The sequence below is a fragment of the Brugia malayi genome, assembly GCF_000002995.4.
Source record: "Brugia malayi strain FR3 genome assembly, contig: Bm_v4_Chr3_scaffold_001, whole genome shotgun sequence".
In the NCBI taxonomy this organism is placed as follows: domain Eukaryota; kingdom Metazoa; phylum Nematoda; class Chromadorea; order Rhabditida; family Onchocercidae; genus Brugia; species Brugia malayi.
Genome location: NW_025062477.1, coordinates 13,580,798 through 13,602,486, shown reverse-complemented (window position 1 = coordinate 13,602,486; position 21,689 = coordinate 13,580,798). Strand labels below are relative to the sequence as shown.

Sequence of the window (21,689 nt, the reverse complement as noted above, 5' to 3'; positions counted from 1 at the left end):
TTACTTTATTGTGGAGAGAAATATTATCAATAATATTAATTATTTATATGAATTATTAATTACAGGGTATGTTCTTGGTACAATTCAACTGATACCATTTTGTTCTAACTCAATACTACTGTTACAACCTGTACTGAAGAGATTGCAATTTGCGTAGCATGCAACGTGGTTTTCCGCAATAAAAGTGACATCGATGTTGGTTGGTCTGTGTAGGGAAGATATGTACATGTGACCTACATGTGACATTTTGGTAGCTGGAAATTAAGTCGGTCTGAGCTGTTAGAAAGGAGGAATGAGCTGTTGATAAATGATTTGTAATGATTAAGGCAGTTCATTGAAATGTGCACTTCTTCTCGAATTATTGCGTAACACTGTAAACATTTGTTTTTATTGCTTTTGAATGATTAGTTATTTAAATATGCTATTTTTTAAGATAATTAATTGAAGAAGGTTGTTGTAATGACTGTTTATATTTGTCCAGAAACTGGAGATGATGGTAATGATGGTAGCGAGCTGAAACCTTTAAGGTAATTTTGGTACTTTTGTCTTCGTAGATAAAAAGTTTCGAAGAAGCAAGATTAAGAAGGCTATGTTAAATTGGTATAAACTTCTGGAGTTTTTTGCGTTAAATTAAATTTCGATAATTGACTGCAGGACGCTTTATCAGGCGATGATAATTACTAAGTCTTCCAAAGGTGACTTCTTAATAAGGACAAAGAAAGATGGAAAACAAGTATGGGAAGCTGCTTCAAAGACGGCATTGAAGAAAAGTTGGAAACGTTACGAGCAAGAAATGTTGAAGAATGAAAAAGTTGCTGCAAAGGTGAGATTTGTTTTTTTTTTTTTTTTTTTTTTTTTTTTTTTTGAAAATATGAATTGAGTAGTTTGCTTGTTAGAAAAGATGGTGAGGCGAGGTGTTACTTTAATTTATTAGCGAAAAATGAATTAAAAAATAGCTTCGTATAACAAATATTTAATGAGTAGCGTTGAATAAGTTGTTCGTATTTTTTAGATGTTAGAGAAGGATGCGACAGAAGTGGGAGTAAAAGCAGCCCTTGAAGAAGCCAAAAAAGTGCAAATAGAACTGGACACGAGTCTGTCATATATCACTGGTGTGAAGATTCGTGATCTCGTTAAGCACCGTAATGAACGTGTTTGCATCAAAGGATGGATTCATAGAATGCGTCGACAAGGTATTTTGCAATTATTATTCGTTGATTATCACAACTGGTTGTTCAGTGAAATAGATTATTGTTTGAGATATTTCTTTTTTTTTTTTTTTTGTAAAGATTACATATACATTCATAATATGTTCGTTTTTGTGTATTTAGGAAAGTCACTGATGTTTTTCATCCTTCGAGATGGGACTGGTTTCCTTCAAGTACTACTCATGGATAAATTGGTTAGTTATTTTTTATGCGATCTAGGATTGATAGAAAATTTTTGATAACAACCAGAAAATAATAATGAGCTATTGATTATATAGATGATACCATTCCCTGTAGAACAAAGAGTTTATTAATTAAACTTTTTTTAGTGCCAGACGTATGACGCTCTCACTGTGAATACTGAATGCACGGTTGAGATATACGGCGCAATAAAGGAAGTTCCGGAAGGTAAAGAGGCACCGAACGGGCACGAGTTAATAGCTGATTTTTGGAAAATAATAGGAAATGCACCTTCTGGAGGTAATGTTCAATTATTTCGTTCATTTTTTTATTTATTTTATCCTATGGTATTGTATTTTTATTTTTTGTAATTATAATCCATGTGCCGTAAATTAATTTTTAAAATAGAATAATTGAGACTGCATATGAAGTACTTTAAACAATATATATGCTTACGTTGGTGATATTTTGAAATATTTTTTTTAGATAATCATAGAACTTTTCAGAAAAGAAGTAGAAATTCTTGGTGAATATCTGAAAGGACTTAGAGAATGTGTTTATGGGGAAAAGTTGACAGTTATCATGAGAGCCATCCATATTGCGTACTGTTAGATTTAATCGAGCATAAAGAATATGAAACTTGCTACGTCTGGTCATGATATATTTCATCATATACTGATGTATAGTTAGCTTATTTCACCGTACTATTAAGTTACATTGTTATACACTAATAAAAATAGATAAGAAAATTCTAATTTCGATAGTTTATATTCATTGTAGGCATTGATAATGTGTTAAACGAAGAAGCAAGTGTCGACAAAATGTTGGACAATAGACATTTGGTTATTCGAGGTGAAAATGCTGCTGCATTGCTACGTTTGAGAGCAGCTGCTACTCGAGCAATGCGGGAACATTTCTATAATGCTGGCTATGTGGAAGTTGCACCACCGACTTTAGTGCAAACGCAGGTTACATATTTGATGAAATGTTGTTTAGGACAATATATGTATATCAATAAAATAATTGAAAATTATCTTTTTCTAGGTAGAAGGTGGATCAACGTTATTTAATCTGGACTATTTTGGTGAGCAATCTTTTCTTACGCAGTCATCACAGCTCTATCTAGAAACTTGCATTCCCACTCTTGGTGATGTCTTCTGCATTGCTCAGTCTTACAGGTTTGTATGCATTATTCTCATTTTTATACAGGAATGATTTCAAAAAGGCAACATTTTTAGCGAACATACATTTTTTATGTGTCACCATAATGCGGCGGCGCCAGTTGGTTTCCAATAATCATAATCATTGTGAAATTTTTTGGCGTTAACGATTAGCAAAATTTTAGAGTGATATTGCCATCTAATAATTAAAAGCTTAATAATAATGCTTTATTGTAACTGAAATATAATAATATATTGTGTTAATGTTGTTTTAAGTAGTAGTTTTATTGCTACTTAAACTGCTCGTTAAGACTACTAGTAAGGAAGAGAGAGAGAAAGATGAGATTTATTTTATGAATGGAAAACACTAGTTGATAAATTAGAAGAAATTGCAGACTTTATGTGAATGTTATTCGGTTTTTATCAATATTTTTAATCATTCTTATTATTGAGAATGCTTTTTTAAGGGCGGAAAAATCTCGCACTCGTCGACACTTGGCGGAATATGCACATGTTGAAGCCGAGTGTCCTTTCATAACGCTGGATGATTTGATGGAGAAAATTGAAGAACTCGTTTGCGACACAGTGGATCGACTTTTAGCTGACGAGGAGGCAAAAAAATTATTGGAACACATTAATCCGGTTATTTTTTCTCTCGTTTTTGATTTTTTTTAGATGATATGCTACATTTTTAGCGTATATTTTCAGTACTTGTTTCTATGCTTTAAAAAAGTCAGTTATAATAGGAAAAAAGTTTAAAACATTCGATGAGTATAAACTTCTGTCTTTTGTTTCGATATATTCTTACTTCACAAGATTAATTTTTTCTCAAAGATCAGTAATTATTCTAAAAAACATATAGTTAATAAGGTTGTTCTTTATTAGAGTTATTATAAGAGTTATAATATATATACGAGGAGTTTTCTTTCACTGATACTTTACGTTTTCCTTTGTTTATCAATGATAATTGCCTTTTATCCTCTTTTTGCAGAAATTTCAACCGCCAGAAAGACCATTTTTAAGAATGGAATACAAGGATGCTATTAAATGGTTGCAAGAACACAATGTTGAGAATGAATTTGGTAATACTTTTACTTATGGGGAAGATATTGCTGAAGCAGCGGAACGTTTCATGACTGATACCATCAATAAGGTGAGTATTTGCGGAATTATTTTTGGGTACATTTAAATTAGGCGCTGCCGTTTGGAGTTAGAATTTGTAACTAGTTTTAAGAAATTGACTTTAATGCTTGTTCACGTCCAATGTGAAAAATGATTTATTCATTTTTTTGACTATAGCAAGAATATAATAGGAAAGGTATATATTTTGAACAGAATTTGATAGTTCCAGAGATTCGAATTAACAGAAATAATTTTTACTCCTCTTTTTGTTTATATTTGTGAATTATTTTATAGCCTATTCTACTGAATCGTTTCCCGAGCGAAATTAAGGCATTTTATATGCAGAGGGATGCAAAGGATAATACCTTAACAGAATCTGTTGATCTTCTTATGCCTGGCGTTGGCGAAATTGTTGGTGGCAGTATGAGAATTTGGAAGGTATATTACTCTCAAAACTTCACTAATAGATATTTCAAAAAAGGAATTTTCTAGAGTTTTCTTATTCATTTTTTTCGTTTTTTTTTTTTTTTCTCTTTACAATTTCTTTGTATATTTTAGTTCGATGAACTATCGAAAGCTTTTAAAAATGTGGAAATTGACCCGAAACCGTATTACTGGTACTTGGATCAACGTTTATATGGCACCTGTCCTCATGGTGGCTATGGACTTGGCTTGGAACGTTTTATTTGTTGGTTAACAAACACCAATCATATTCGCGATGTGTGTCTTTACCCACGCTTTGTTGGTCGATGTGTCCCATAAATATCATTTGGAAACTTACTTTTTCGTGATCAAGTGAAAGAAAAGGGAATGACATCGTTTAATTGTTATGGTCTGTGTATCATTTTCTGCTTCTCACTGATTGTGATAAGCTGTGTTGTTGAAAAATATTTTATATAAATTATATAAGTTATTGCAGGAGTTGCTTTTGTTGTTATCGCGAAGTTTTTTGCTTAACTTTTGTTTCTCTTGCTTTTTATAATGCAGTAAACATATTACATTATATGCTTCTATTTCAGCATATATATAAGAAATGATGGATGTTGCAGAAGTACAAAAAAAAGAACCCTTAACTTCTGCTTACGCTGTTATATGTATGTATGAGAATATTTAATTCATACAACAAAATGTAACGATACGCTTAGTTACATTTAAAAAAATATTTAAGGTAAAAATGTGCAACTTAGTGCTTCCATTCTGATGTCATTTTTACAAGTAATAATCGTTAAGCTGATCTAATAATTGTTGAGATGTCATTTATACAATTTACCTTAAGTACTCTTGATGTCACAATGAATACTGTGAAAGCAGCAAGAAGTTCAGCATAGTCGTTGTTGATATTCAATTAAGAATCTTTTTCCTGAACAGCCAGAATAAAAAAAAAAAAAGAATTGTAAACAATTCTCCTTTCGGACTTAAAATTTCAGGAAGGAAATCAGCAAGAGAAATTGCTTTCTAACCTATCTTCCACTCCTTTACTCCTCACTCCCACTTACAAAACACAAATTTCCGTTTACGGTGAAAAAATGAAATCTAATCCGGAAATATATGTGGAACACATTTGAAGATCTCTCCGTCTATTTTTTCGCATCATTTTATAATTTTGGAGCTACAACATTCCTCCTCGATCAAAAGACCAAGAATTTTTCAATGATGTTTACTTTGCTGTATGTTGTAAATGCAATGGTAAAGTCCGTTGGTAGATTTATCCATGTTAGAAATGTTACATTGTAGTAGTACTACACAGTAAACATTTCAATCCTATCTATGTATTTACTTAAACTGCACTCTTACGTAATATCACGTAGATTCACTTATATACGTGTTCAAAAGTCAAAGATAATTGCAGAGACAATGGAAATCTTCAATACTACAGTAAAATTTATATCAGCATTAAAGGATATGATCAACAAATACATTATTCATTGCAAAATTTCCAGCTGGCTGTCAACAGATTGACATTCTTCGTACTGCAACACTCCTTTGAATGCTTCAACGATGTAATCATTCATCAACAGAAGAAAAATTTGAATTTTCATTATTGAAATTTCCAGGCTAATAAAATTCTTTGTTATTAATAAGCAATAAAATTTTTCCTGGAAACGAAAGTCTAATACTTAAGTGATGCAGAAATAGAAAAAAATATCAAATTCATTATGCAAACTAATCGAAAATGACATCAAGCGAGAATTTAAAAGTACTGGAAAGCTAAAATTAATGATCAAATTCATTTCTTTGCCAGAAATATGTTTAATTTCATCGATTTTTCGCTTAATGAAGTTTGTATTTTATCATTTAGTTTGAAGTTTGTATTTTATCATTTATCATTTAAACTACTTATCAATTGCATTTAAATCAAAAATGTTCGTAAAAAATAAACTATTGAAGTAATGGAAGGATTTCTTAATATATAAAAAGTATTTCAATTTTATTAAATTGAAATGCAAAGTATTACTGTTCAAAATGTATACAGTAATTAAAAAAAATAGGAAAACTATGTTACCCATAGAGATTTTCTTTCATAATAGAACTTATTGCTATTACAAGAATTCATATAAAAAATGAAGAATACTTTTTTTTTTTTTTTTTTTTTAGATAAACGTGACAAATCGTAAAAAAGCTACAGCTGTGATGAATTTGAATTAACTTTTTGGTCAGAGGAGTAGATGATTTAGGTTAGTTAAATTTACTTGATTTACTTTAGGTTTGTAGAAGTTGAACTGAACCTTTTGTTTCTTGTCTACGAGCAAGATCAACCCAGATATCAAGGAGGACGAGAAGACTGCCATCGATTGTTTCTTTGTTATTAACCGATTAGAGAAGATTTTTAAGGGTGTAGGAAGTGGGCTTGGCTAACATTTACAATGAAGAACAAAGAAGACAGATGTACATTTACTATTTGGGGTTTAGATAAAGGATTCACCGTTTCAAAAAAATGGGATATAACAAAGGAATAACGAATTGGTTTATAGTGATGAATCATTAGCATTATTCTAAACCATTTAGTGTGTAATAAGAATTTTTCGATTTACCGACAGTAACTGCAATTGCAGAAATGCAAAAAGGCCATCACAATTTCCATCATTGTACTTCTACTAAATCGAGAAGAATTATGGGTCCTCGGGTATAAATATATCATTCAGACTCTGTCCTTCTTTTTGGTGTGAGGATGTGTCGTATACAATCCTAATTTTGGTTTCAGACTTGTTTGCAATTAGTATTACGATGATAGTAGCAATTGGAAATGATGTTTTTATCATATCTTAGCCAACAATTATGGAGCAGTTAATGGCTCCAAGCTATAGCTAAATCAGCACAATAAAATTCATCCGATTCATCATAGCAATCTACGAAACCATCGCATCGTTGCGATCGCAAAATACATTTACGATTATCACGACAAGGGAACATGCGCTCATCATGCATGCAAATCGATACAGCTGCAACAATTTGTATTAATAAACTTTAAACAAATTCAAGAAAGCCAAAGAATTCAAAAGCAAAAACATTTCGAACACTTATTTTTTAACACTGATACAAAGAAATAGTTTTCATAAAGAAGGGAATGAAGAAACACTTACGACATTCCATTTCATCATCTCCATTTCTACAATTGTACGATTCATCACACCGATATATTAAATTGAGACATCTGAAATACTTATCTTGAAAAATTTGACATTTAATTTACGATGTAAATAGACTTATCCCTAAAAAAAAGAGAAGAAAAATGATATTTCCGATAAATAGAAGAGACCAAAAGAACAAACGAGAAGGGCGGAAGTGAACTCTTTTGGATTGATAATATGTCAGAAGATTAATTAATTATATTTCGTAAATGGTAAGTTTCTACTGTATTACTATAACGTGAATATTTAGTGCTTGCAACAGTAGCGAACTTTTTTATGTGATTTTATAAATCTAAAATCAATGAGATGAAACCAATGATCCGTAAAATTTCAAATCATTTGCGATAGAAAAATATTACTATTCTGAAAATTTTTGCTCAAAGTTGATCGCAATAAGACTGAATGTCTATAAAACAGGAATTGAATTTAGATCTGTTTCTAGCAGGAAGAATTCTTATAACAAATTTTCTCTGATTCCTTAATTATTAATTCAAAAAAAAAAAATTATTTAATTCGAAAATGATACTTGTGATCCGGCCGTGAGCACAGTAACTGATGTTTCGTACAGTTTGGTTCACAAAGACCGCTTTCATGCATGATAAATCCTTCGGCGCATAGACATTGCTGTCCTGAACCATCAAGCTTCGGTACACAGATATGTTGGCATGTTGTCACTTCACAAATATTAGGAGCTGAAGTATAATTAAGTTGTAATTGAATGAAAAAACATTTCACAGCAAACTGGTAGGATTCTAGTAAATTTTGAAGCTTGTTTTTTAGATCTAGAAGCTTTTTTTATTTATTCACGTAAGTATTACAAAAAAGATTATGGCATACCTTCCATTTGCATAAAAGGATGATATGCCTTGAGGGAATACGGTGGCAATACAGTCTCCATCAGCCTTGTTGAGTTTTGACCGGTAAGTTTATTAGCAAAAAGAATTCCACGACGAGTCCAGTCGCTCCAAAAGATCGTATCGTCAAATATCGTTAATCCGAAAACATGCGGCACCAACTTATCGTCACTGATTACAGTTCGTCGACCCGTTCCATCCAAATTTGCCATTCTAGATTAAAGGTTAGAATAAAAATCATGAGAAAATTTTAAATGAGGAGTTCTTCCTGCTACATTCAAATTATGATACTAATCGGAAATTTATATAATATAATCTTCGCCTTAACCAGAAAACATTTAAAAAAATTAATGAACTCAATAACGTCGCGGAAAGCATCGGCCCAGTAAAGACGTTCTGCGAAATAATCGATAGCTAGTGCATTTGGCCAAACTAAACTTTCAGTGACGATCTTTTTTGCTTGAGTACCGTCCATAGCAAGACGGACTATAAATGGTTTCACTCCCCAGTCGCTTGCAAACAGTTCACTGTAAAGAATGTATTTGCATGGAGAACCATGAATCACAAGAATTTCTAACAATTTTATATCCTATTTTCGAGGAGAGTGTTTCGAGAGTAGACAAAGCACAAGGAAAAAGTTGAATCTTATGCTACTTAAGCAAGATATCATCTAATTTAGCCAAATTTTGCTTGACAATTGTCACATTATATAGAAGAAAACATGAAGGTCCCACCATTTACAATCTGATACTGCAATGAATGCCGGATGAATAGTGTCAGTTTTTTTTTAGTATTAGTTACGCTGCTTGATTATTGCAGATAGGAAATGTTAGTTCAATATTAGTTACAAAGTAACTTCAAAACTATGAAATGTTTTCCAGGAAAGAAAAAAGAACCGTATCGAAGGATAAGCGACCAAAGCTCGAGGCAATTGAAAAAATCCATCATAAAGTAATGCTCTATAAAGACCATCAAGACGTTGCACATGTAATTGCTTGTAACGTAGAGTATACAAATTCCTGAATGGTACCTGATCTCGTTTTTTTTAACATTATTTCAAATCTATGCTTAATTTTTTTCACTTTCTTTCAGAAGCAGACATGACTGTGCCTTTGAAAGAATGTAAATTATTAAAATCTACTTCATGTAAATTATTAAATCAATGATCGAATTGATAATTTGATGAAATGCCCTATGCTTTCAATTGTAATCCATAAGATCTGATAGATTTTTGAAGCTATTGCATTTTCACTATACTATCATCATTGCCGTTGCTATTAAGAGAGTTAGAATTGTTTCTAAATAGTTTTACATGAAAAAAAAAAACCTTATTATATTTTAGTTTAATAATGCTATGACGATTAAAGTAAGTTAGTAACCTATGTATCCAATCAATAGCGATTCCTTCTGTACCTTCAATATCATGGTTTTGTATGATATGTACTCTGTTTCTATCAAGCAAATTTACATACTGAATTGAATTTCTCGTTAGATCCACATAGTATAATTTCTTTTCCTGGAACACAATTTAATGCTATAACTCTTTTTTTTTTTGTGTGTATACAAATGAAAACAATGAAGAAATTCTGAAAAGATTCAAAATTTTCAAAGCGGTTAAAAAACAATAGTGAATCTTTTTTATGAAATGATCTACCTTCAAGTCGTAGTCGAACATGGCCACTTTTTCAGCTCTATTGCTAGGTACCAACTTAAGCTGAGATTTTGCATTATATGTTATATTCCATACACTATGAGAATGAGCCAAGAAAAACACGACGGATTCTGGAAGTATATCATCAGGTTTACATGTCTATTACTCCCTTATCGCTTATAATATTTTTTGAAATTGAAATACCTCACTTAATGAATTTGCTCTTGTTCAAAAAAATATTACTAAGCCATTCTATAAACAAGCATTACTGAAAAAAATTAAAGTAATAAATATAACGAATAACCATTATCAGTTCGATAGCACCGACGATTATTTCGAGCCAGTCTATACAAAGGGCCAAAACACTCACAATCATAGCTACCTTGCTTATTGATACACTTCTGCGAACAAAAATGTTTATTGGATGCGCATTCATCTACATCTAAATCTCAATAAGATATAATTATGATAAGTATGATCTATAAGGTATAAGTATGGTCGAATTTTTTCATTTTTACTTTGTTTCTATCACTATTTTTATCAAATCATTCAACATCATAATAATATTTTCCACATTTAAGTGAAATTGCCACGACTCGCAATTTAAAACTTGAAGTGAACTTTCTAAAATGACTGTTGATTAAAGAATTAAAAGTAAGAAAAAGTCTCAAATCTCAAGATTATCTTAAAGCTGAATAATCATTCAAATGTTCCTAAATTACTTAAAACTAATATCAAATCACTAAATTGAACTATGAAATTCTTCTCTAAAAATATGCAAAAGATATCGGTTCGTGATGATTCCGCGGATAAAAGTGAGCTATCGTACTTACCAACACATTTTGCCAAATGTTTGTTATAATAGAAACCCTCTGGACATTTGATTACTTTGCAATTATTACATGTCTGGAGATCAGAATTACTGCTAGCATCTATAACATTTATAATATTTCCGGAGTCAACTTTTGCATGAATGAAATATTTATTTATTTCCACAACTTACCATTAATCAAAAATTACTGTTGATCATTAATTATTAGGAATTTAAAATTCTTCCTCTTAAAAGTATTCTTCCTTTGTTAAGCCTGATGATCATTGATATTCTGAATTGTACCGGTGATATTATCTATTATGATTGATAAAAAAATAAACATTTTAGTATGTAAGAGTTGAATTACAAATAAGCACCAACTAGCAATGTTTTCATTGAGATCAGCTGTTGGTTGTCGATCTGACCAATCAGGAACGGTTTCATTCAGATTAGCTTTTGGATGTCGATCTGACCAATCAGGAACGGTTTCATTCAGATCAGCTGTTGGTTGTCGATCTGACCAATCAGGAACGGTTTCATTGAGATCAGCTGTTGGTTGTCGATCTGACCAATCAGGAACGGTTTCATTCAGATCAGCTGTTGGTTGTCGATCTGACCGATCAGGAACGGTTTCATTGAGATCAGCTGTTGGTTGTCGATCTGACCAATCAGGAACGGTTTCATTCAGATCAGCTGTTGGTTGTCGATCTGACCAATCAGGAACGGTTTCATTCAGATCAGCTGTTGGTTGTCGATCTGACCAATCAGGAACGGTTTCATTCAGATCAGCTGTTGGTTGTCGATCTGACCAATCAGGAACGGTTTCATTCATATCAGCTGTTGGTTGTCGATCTGACCAATCAGGAACGGTTTCATTGAGATCAGCTGTTGGTTGTCGATCTGACCAATCAGGAACGGTTTCATTCAGATTAGCTTTTGGTTGTCGATCTGACCAATCAGGAACGGTTTCATTCAGACCAGCTGTTGGTTGTCGATCTGACCAATCAGGAACGGTTTCATTCAGATCAGCTGTTGGTTGTCGATCTGACCAATCAGGAACGGTTTCATTCATATCAGCTGTTGGTTGTCGATCTGAGCAATCAGGAACGGTTTCATTCAGATCAGCTGTTGGTTGTCGATCTGACCAATCAGGAACGGTTTCATTGAGATCAGCTGTTGGTTGTCGATCTGACCAATCAGGAACGGTTTCATTCAGATCAGCTGTTGGTTGTCGATCTGACCGATCAGGAACGGTTTCATTGAGATCAGCTGTTGGTTGTCGATCTGACCAATCAGGAACGGTTTCATTCAGATCAGCTGTTGGTTGTCGATCTGACCAATCAGGAACGGTTTCATTCAGATCAGCTGTTGGTTGTCGATCTGACCAATCAGGAACGGTTTCATTCAGATCAGCTGTTGGTTGTCGATCTGACCAATCAGGAACGGTTTCATTCATATCAGCTGTTGGTTGTCGATCTGACCAATCAGGAACGGTTTCATTGAGATCAGCTGTTGGTTGTCGATCTGACCAATCAGGAACGGTTTCATTCAGATTAGCTTTTGGTTGTCGATCTGACCAATCAGGAACGGTTTCATTCAGACCAGCTGTTGGTTGTCGATCTGACCAATCAGGAACGGTTTCATTGAGATCAGCTGTTGGTTGTCGATCTGACCAATCAGGAACGGTTTCATTCAGATCAGCTGTTGGTTGTCGATCTGACCAATCAGGAACGGTTTCATTCAGATCAGCTGTTGGTTGTCGATCTGACCAATCAGGAACGGTTTCATTCAGATCAGCTGTTGGTTGTCGATCTGACCAATCAGGAACGGTTTCATTCAGATCAGCTGTTGGTTGTCGATCTGACCAATCAGGAACGGTTTCATTCATATCAGCTGTTGGTTGTCGATCTGACCAATCAGGAACGGTTTCATTCAGATCAGCTGTTGGTTGTCGATCTGACCAATCAGGAACGGTTTCATTCATATCAGTTGTTGGTTGTCGATCTGACCAATCAGGAACGGTTTCATTCAGATCAGCTGTTGGTTGTCGATCTGACCAATCAGGAACGGTTTCATTCAGATCAGCTGTTGGTTGTCGATCTGACCAATCAGGAACGGTTTCATTCATATCAGTTGTTGGTTGTCGATCTGACCAATCAGGAACGGTTTCATTCAGATCAGCTGTTGGTTGTCGATCTGACCAATCAGGAACGGTTTCATTCAGATCAGCTGTTGGTTGTCGATCTGACCAATCAGGAACGGTTTCATTCAGATCAGCTGTTAGTTGCCGAATTAACCGACCAAAAACAATTTCATTATGGTTAGCCGTTGGTTGCCGCAAATAACAGTTGCTATTATTCGGATTAATCAGTATCTCAAAGTAGTTTTGCAAAGCCTATAAAAAAAGAAATAAACTGTTTACGACAATCATTTAAGAATTTATTAGAGACAGCCATAAAACATTTGAATCATACATTTCTAATTTTATTGAGTTCAATAAATTCTGCACCTGTCATTACAAAATCTTTTTTTCAAAAAAATTCCCCTTCTTTCAAAATTGTTACAAAAAAAGTGTCAAAATACTAAAAGAGATTCGAAATGGTAAAATTTCAAGCAGTTGGATTACTCAATAAAAATAACAAACCTCTGCAGTTTTTGGACATACTTCGTAAAAAGATTCAGTGATTCCACAGCCAAGGTATCGTTTGGCAAAGTTACACCATTCAGATGAGAAATCAGATGTTTTCTTATTTAAAATTCTTTCCTAAGTTTAAAAAATGTCTTAAATTAAAAAAAAAAAATGAAATTAAACGATAATCATCCAATCTTTGTATTTCAAGACATCATTAGTTGTAAAGTATTTGCAAGAGCAGTTGTGAAATCAAACAATGATTATACCAGTCAGCTGGTAACCTTAAGGTAAATTAAATTGAAAGGCTTTAATACTGATATTTTAATATTTTAAGTATGAAGCAAAATAAAGAACCGTTTTCAAAAGAGAATTATATGCATCTGAGAAAAGATCAACATTTGAGCAATCACTTTGATTACAAATTGAATGAAGCTTTTCTATGCAGCTTTCTTGATTTAATAATGAATTAATGAAGCTATTGCTACAGTAATAATCATAAATCTTTTCCAGATGTGTATTCATTTTCCTGAAAAGTAGCTGAAATATTGATACTTCCTGATTAATACAAAAATGTAAGACTGAATGAGCTTACACAGATTTGAATCTGTGCCAGTTTTAGTACCATACGGAACACATGGTTATATGCTGCCAAAACAGAAATGCAAACCTGCATTGGGAACTAATACCCTGAACATTTTTCTTGTAAATTTTGTAATCTAAACAAGGAGTTCTCTCGATTAATTGATTGAAAGGAATCCGGAACAATCGGTACGGGAGATATTCATATTTTCTCAACTCTCTTGTTGCTTCCAATATGTATCGTTCACTGAATATATCGCATCGTTCGTTATTTTTATTTTTTGGATTTAATAAATCTGAAAGAATTGATATAAATAACGCGCAAAGTTGAAAAATTCAATTTCTAATAATCTAATTAATTTAAAATGACATATTCCGAGATTTCGTTTGTTCGTTAAAAAGTTTGTTTAAAAAAAAAAAAAAAAAAACAGTGTTCTCACTGCTTGAAGTTTAAATTGGATAAAAATTATTTCTGAAGTAAAAATAATTGCAGTGAGTATATATATTACCTTCCAAATGTGTAAAAACGAATTATTTAATAATACAATGAAAAATGCAATATACCTCCTAACGAGCTATTAATTTTACTGGAGTTTCCGCTCAACTGAGTAATATTTTCTGGATCGGTAAGATTTAAACTTGATAAATTAAAATTGAACTTCCGCAAATCGCATGAATTTTGATTGGAATTTAGAAGCAATTCATAGTAGCTTCGCATAATCTGGAAATAATATTTAAAGAAATGTAATCGAAAAAATAGTCAAAGCTAGTATCTACATCACAAATAAGACATTGGAAAAATTTTAAGAAGCTAAAAGTTTACATTCCAAAAGATTTAACCAAATTCTGCATGATTTCAGTACAGAATGTACAAGAATCTGATGTTAACTTATCAACTGAAATTGTTTATTGCCAGAAATCTTTGGATGGAAGATGATACGACCGGAGACAAATGAATTAGTAATTGCTAAGTAATTACTACTTGGTAATTAATGATTATGTAATGAAAAACCTGAGCAACAGCAGAACATGTTTTGTTGTAAGCATTGGTGAGATTACAATTAAGATACCACTGCACAATGCGACATTTGCGCCCTTCGACTTTGTTGTGTTCGTATTCCTAAAGATTTGAAACTTCATTATTTGAGAAAACCGTCATCATTAAATAGTAATAATATGATCTCACTTAAAACTATTTGAAAGCATTTAAAAATATTGAAATTCCTAACTTTCATCAATTAGGTGAGTAGAAAGGACTACTTTGACACAACTGCAAAAGATTATTTCACTTAGATCTTGAATGAATTTATGTACGTTATTTACAAATATTAATTGCTCTAATTTCGCATTCAAATGGCATTCTGTATATTCAAAAACGAATCAAAATAAACTTAATTGGACATAAATGTAGCATTTTTCCATGTTTTGGAAAATTATGCCACAAAAGCTGCTTTTCATAAAGAGAGCAATTGAGTTTATAGTAAGACCTTAGAGAAATAAATTTGAAATTATTTGATATTAGGAATTACAGGGTCATCTCACTAGAATGTATCTTGACCCTGAAGTAGAAATTGTTTATCGTTGGAAACCAGAGCAAGATCATTAGCTTAGATGACGTCATACCCCTGTTGATGGATTTTTTCCTATCAAACTTTTTAATTCGCATAAAAAACAAGAAGTCTGATAAATGATCAATCTTGAAAGGATTTCGCGTTGCTGTTTCACTAATCTCAGATTTTTTTAATTTATTTCCTTGCAGAGAAATAAATGAAATAATTTCCAAATGTTCATGATCACGACTTCTCTAAATTGTTTTTTTGCAATACGAAGGAATAATTATTCGCCTTTTGATGTCTTTGGTACTAAGACGATTAAAGCGTTCCATGCAGAATATGAATGAGGATAACGAAACGAATAATTATACTTTTTCTGTTCAAAGTTATTATGAGAGGAATTGTTGATTCAAAATAGAAATAAATGCTGCTTAATAGTGCCTTCTGAGATAAAAACAAATTAATAGGGAAAAGAAAACATTCTTAAAAAAATTAAAAACTGTCTGATAATAACTTCAAAACTAACACTTTGGAAAAGAGTTGTTTCTTGATTGGAATGAAGGGAGCTATTATCGAAGCATTCCGGAGAAAATATAAAGTAATTTCTAAAGCTATTGAAGCAAGCGTAATGTTCACGCAACTGTTTTTGTAAACTATCAGAGCATATCTCAGTGAGAAAATGATCCTTTAATGTTCTGAAATTTATAATTTGTGCAAGAACATCGTTTATTCGTTTCGTTTACTGTTGCAGTGAATTTCTAAATTAACAAACTCCGGTTCCATTTCTAGAACCGGATCCAGAATTCTCTAGAAAGCAGAAAAAGCAAATTATGAAGCTTGATGATATTCAGACAAACACCTTACTTTATTTTAAAAAGGGAAAAGCGACCTGCAATCATAATCACTGGTACAGTTCTTATATTCGCTATATAATTTACAAAGTATCGATTGTGCATCAGCAAATGATTTCTCAAAAAAAAGTGGCTCGAAATAAAATTTGTCCAATAATGGAATCAGACATTTCTCAACAATCCATTGTTCTGCTACGAAATCGCAATGTGACTTATTTCTTTCTGTAATGCGTTTAAATGTGAAAAAAAGTTTCATTGGCTTGAAGAAATTGTCTTGATAGTTCATGAAAATAAACTATTTATAATTGTTTTTTTTTTCTGCCAACAAAAAAATCAAAAAAAAAAAAAAAAAAAATTAATGGTACCACAATACTTAATTAAATCTTTGATTTAGAAAAAGAGATGGAAAAAAGGAATCTTACCATTATAAGTTAAAATATTAGGTACGAGAAGCAAGAAAATGATACCCAGCATAGTTAGTTACAAAACTATAAATCGCAAACACCAAATTTGGAGAATATACACTGTGAATGATCGAGGATATCTTTAGTGGAAAAAGATCTAGGGTTAATGAAGGATGGATTTGATTCTGACAAAACAAAATATTGTCACCTTGACGCATCAGATTATGACATATAACCTCGATGGTTCACAGTATGGACCTAAGGTCAAATCGTGAGTGGCATCAAGTGCTTTATGAAAAGAATATTTAATGAGAAAAAGTGTTTTAGATTGTTATTACGAACTTAATCCATGGATTTTTGAACGGAGACTTCAGAATGAATGCTGTCCACTCTTATCGTCGTGGTGTGATACGCTTATATTCATTGTCTCATGCACTGCTCGTTTTGGAAATTAATGAAATGATGGAAAATGACGATTCCTTCATTATGAAAATCACATGTTTCCGCTCATGTAACAAATATTTTTCATGGATATCCAGTTTTTGGTTATCATTTTTGTGACCACTGGAGAGAAACTCGATGTGCTTCACAATTAAGCGCTAGATACACTTTATCTTATTTTCAACAATAATTCAAAAAAGGTTCGATTTTCTTACTTTATTCTTGTAATTCTCATTTCTCGCCAATGTTATGGAATATAGTATTTTGGAATTGTATTTTCTTTATTATTCGTGAAGTACACAATATCAGCTCCAACCGATAAGTCAAAACAAGAATGGTTTTCCATTATTTTTTTTTTCTCTTTGATGGATTCTTCAAAACTTAGATTTACAACTAATTCAAGAAGATCGGTTTAAAAACTCTGAATAATAAATTTGACTGTGATAGAAAACAGCGCTTAAAACAGTATCATTTTCAGCAGATCATATTATATTTTGCTTTTTTTGTCATATTTTACTCTTTGGCTCTTCATGCAGCACTTTGCTAACAAATATTTTTGTTTGTTTGTTTGTTTGTTTATTGAATTTAGCTGTTCCATTGAACAACCTCAGTGATTTTGATTACCCTTAGGTAATGGAGGGAAGACGAAAAGAACAGCAAAGGGAAAAGATGGAGCATAACATGTTTAGACACACTTCATGTAGTCCCTTCTAAAGACCAACTTCCAAATCTGCTCTAATATCACCAACAGTAATCTCTAATATCATTTCTGTTTCTATCCACTGATTATTCTCTCACTCTGTACAGTCCACATCTTCTACGTTTACGTAACTTCCAACTCCTCTTTACACGCAGCATTACACGCCCATTACGTATTACCCTCACTTGTGTTAGTTACCTTACTATATTAATCTCACAGTGGCATCATTCCGGTTGAGAGACGACTAGCGAGAAAACTTTGGTGACGTACTTACCCGTGTCTTATCTGTATGCTACTGAACGGACGGAAGTGAGGTCAGGTTCGACTTCTTTAGAGTTCATCTGTTCTTCTATCACATTAAAGTCGTTCTTTGCATCTTCAACGGTGTAAATAACAGTTCTTGCCTCACTGCTTCCCTGAAGGTTGTAATATTCAACCTCTGTTTCCCTTTGCTTTAAAGGAAAAAAATACCTGTAATTCTAGATGTATGCTTTTCTATTTTAATGCCCAACATTCTGTGTATTGAATTTTTTTAAAACAAAATCACTGTTGAACTCATTGCCATTAATGGAATTTTAAAATGAGCGTCGCATTTAAAGTTGCACTTTTTAGCTGTATAGTACTGTCATTACTTTATCATTGTTGTAAGAAATAGAAATCTCATGCATGATCAGTGATATCGACTACTTCATCACAATTATGATTATCACAAAGAATTAATTCGTTGTTTGTTCGGTGGGGAACTATGTAAAGTTTTTCCATCAAATTTTTTCTCACTCTGTAGAAATTGATTAACTAACAAACAAATTTTGCTCTGTGTTACCAGTCATTCGTTACATTCCTCTTAGTAGAAAAGTTTTGTATTTATAATGATTTCAATTAACTTAAGGAAAACAGTCCATGGCTGGGCGAACAGTGATGCGTTCCGGAAATACAGGCGGTCCAAGCAAAACTTGCCAGTTTAAATTGGTTTTGTTGGGTGAAAGTGCAGTTGGTAAGTATTTTTATATTTAATCCTCTATTGCTACAGAGCCAAAAAGGAAGGCCTTCTTCTATTTCATTACTGGACCAATACTGTGATAACATGATACTGCTGTTTTCGATGTTTTTCAGACAAGGAGCATCATATTTTCAGGGAAGTCATCATTGGTCCTAAGATTTGTAAAGGGACAGTTCCATGAGTACCAGGAATCAACAATTGGTGCTGCATTCCTCACTCAAACTGTTTGTTTGGACGATACCACAGTGAAATTTGAAATATGGGATACTGCAGGACAGGAAAGGTACCCAGTTTTTAAACACGTTTTTTATTAAAAGAACTTTTTATGGAAGCTACTTTATACGTTTTAGTGTATTTTGAAATTTGGAAGTACTTTTCTTAGTTTTTTAAAAATGCTTAGTTCGGCTAACAGTTTAGCTGCATTTTGCTATTAATCCTTTAAATAGAAGCTTCGATGCTTGCATCAATTATAACATCAATTTTTAGCGGTTTCCTTAGCTGGATGGTATGACCTAGCAATTTCTATATAAAGGGTGCATGATAGTATGTTTGGTGCTGATGAATGCTAGGATTGCAGTTTTTACATTTTTCATCTTTAAATGTTGCTGTCTAATTTCCTTTACAGATACCATTCATTAGCACCGATGTACTACCGCGGAGCACAGGCGGCAATAGTTGTTTATGATATTACAAACCAGGTGCCTTTTTAATATTCCAATAGAAATACAAATTTTTTCATTCTACTTGGATAAACAAGGAAAAGTTCCCTTAGCTATTCCCTTATCTGCTGTTTGAGAATATTTGTAGTGAAGCTAAATCTAACAAATATTGTGAGTTTTAATACTAATTTTGTTAGTGTTTAACTATCATGGAAATTAATGACAATTAAGTACTGTAGTAGATCTGTATCCAATGTTTATGTAGCTGTTAAAGTTGAGGGTGCTTTAATTCCTTTGTACCTCATAACGACATGAAGTGGATCGACGATGCATCGAGGTGCCTTAAAATATGCCAAAAATTTTGCGTAGATTTTAAAATAGTAGAAGGGATTTAAAACAGTAAGAAAGAATAAGCATTCATTAATTTCTCTGATGTATGTTTATATGATCTTAATGTTTCAGTGGTGATACAATACATATTTAACTAGCTACTTACAGGAATCATTTGCGAAGGCGAAAAATTGGGTAAAAGAGTTGCAGCGGCAAGCCAGTCCGAACATTGTAATTGCTTTATCAGGAAATAAAGCTGATCTTGCAAACAAACGAGTTGTTGAATATGAGGTTATTTGTTATTTCCGTTCTTGAGCTCATATTCTTCTTTTATTATAGAAGTAATATAATTTCATCGTGGTATTTCCTTTTTTAACTTTTTTCTGATTCATTTCGCTAGTTTATTTTTGAATCTTTGGTTTCACAATAGCTTGTTTATGGGGGACAGTTCATATCATGCAAACAATTATGGAAGTGAAATTTTCTTTGTTGAAATAATTGAGCATTAATCTCAGAGTTGTAAGACACGTTAATCCTCCATGGTTTTCCGTTATCGTTGTTAATGCATAACGTTTGTAAATTTAATTACAGGAAGCTCAGGCTTATGCAGAAGATAATGCGTTGTTATTCATGGAAACCTCAGCAAAAACTGCAATGAATGTAAATGACATCTTCCTTGCGATTGGTTAGACCTGCAGTTCATCGCTTAGGATAAATTTATCTAATGAAGTTGTAAACTTCTGTGATTCTAAAAATAAGTTTAGGAAGAACTAAATTGCAGCTAAGAAACTACCAAAAGGTGATGGGACTGGTGGTGGTCCATCAGGACGTGGTCATGAAGGAATAGATATCGGCCAAGAGGGTCAAGGTCAAAGTGTAAGTTCTGGTTTATGCTGTAAATAATGCAGCCAGAATATCCAGAACTAAAAACAACAACAAAAGCGCATTTTGTTCGATTCTTTGCGGAGAATGAGCAGAATTTGCTGGCCTCAACAAACATCAGCCTTTTATTACTATTGATCCAAAAAATCTAACACATTTGAAAATTCTACGTTCTTTTCAATTGTACTTTTCAGAGCAGTGAGAAAAAGCATTATTTCATTGTTGGTGCTCTGAAATTTTCTATTTCTAATATTACAAATTCGAAAAACTATACCTTCCTTCTAGGTTATTATTGGTAATCTCCGATGCAAAAATTTTGCAACTATTTTTTTGTTCGGATAGGTCTTATGAAGGTTATGTCCATAACTTGGCATTCTCTCAATTTCGTATAAAATATTTCTGTATGTTTTATTTTATTTTTTCTGTTTTTCCAGAAAAATCCGTAACTAATAACGAATATTCTTTAATGATATCAAACAAAAGTATAGTCCTCACAGAGTGACCAAGTATTTTTGGAATGGCGTCTACGTCATGACTAATCATTATTGATAGTTTTTGAAGTTGATAAGTTTGCCAAACATATTAACAGGTTTCATTTCTTTTAACTCAATTTATTTTTGAATATTTTTATTTTTTTATTTCAGCCATTATGCTGGAATATTCCAGTGAATATTTTCCAGTGAATATTATTATTATAAATTTAAGACTATTATTATAAATCTAAGGTTTAGGTAACTTTTGAAAAATTCAAAAAATTGCACTTTTTAAATCCCTTTTTATTTATTTTTGTTTTTATTAACATAATTAACATAATTTTCTTCAAAATTTTATGAATATGATGTATAGTCCTTATAGGAAAGTTACTGTAGGATCGCACAGGTTTATTGAAATAATATTTTTGGGTGTGTTATAAGAGATGAGAATTTAATAAAAGGATTTCTTGACGTAAAAAATATGCATACTTTTGAAGTTTGCTTTGTTTATTCCAACTGATGTTGTGATCATCGTTTATGAGACATTATATATTCTGGACTGAGATAAAA

General features: G+C 32.4%; 3 protein-coding genes across 3 annotated transcripts; 2 read left to right on the top strand and 1 right to left on the bottom strand.

Moving 5' to 3' along the window:
- Positions 1-459: 459 nt before the first annotated feature.
- Bma-nars-1.8 (Uncharacterized protein) lies at positions 460-4,432 on the top strand (the record flags this gene model as incomplete). The annotated part of the gene is made up of 11 exons (XM_043081093.1): positions 460-527; positions 655-823; positions 1,013-1,193; positions 1,332-1,402; positions 1,538-1,688; positions 2,169-2,356; positions 2,433-2,566; positions 3,016-3,190; positions 3,540-3,701; positions 3,965-4,108; positions 4,229-4,432. The coding sequence occupies 11 exons, from the start codon at positions 460-462 to the stop codon at positions 4,430-4,432; spliced, it is 1,647 nt and encodes a 548-aa protein (XP_042937027.1).
- Positions 4,433-6,955: 2,523 nt separating this feature from the next.
- Positions 6,956-13,920, bottom strand: Bm9832 (Low-density lipoprotein receptor repeat class B containing protein; the record flags this gene model as incomplete). The annotated part of the gene is made up of 13 exons (XM_043081092.1): positions 6,956-7,110; positions 7,252-7,322; positions 7,826-7,991; positions 8,137-8,366; positions 8,510-8,680; positions 9,050-9,172; positions 9,533-9,669; positions 9,808-9,935; positions 10,109-10,246; positions 10,638-10,736; positions 10,997-13,010; positions 13,260-13,379; positions 13,840-13,920. The coding sequence occupies 13 exons, from the start codon at positions 13,918-13,920 to the stop codon at positions 6,956-6,958; spliced, it is 3,633 nt and encodes a 1,210-aa protein (XP_042937026.1).
- A 4,755-nt stretch (positions 13,921-18,675) lies between these two features.
- Positions 18,676-20,667, top strand: Bma-rab-5.1 (Ras-related protein Rab-5B, putative; the record flags this gene model as incomplete). Its single annotated transcript, XM_001898654.1, has 6 exons — positions 18,676-18,769; positions 18,911-19,058; positions 19,401-19,473; positions 19,933-20,055; positions 20,356-20,449; positions 20,546-20,667. The coding sequence occupies 6 exons, from the start codon at positions 18,676-18,678 to the stop codon at positions 20,665-20,667; spliced, it is 654 nt and encodes a 217-aa protein (XP_001898689.1).
- Positions 20,668-21,689: the final 1,022 nt, after the last annotated feature.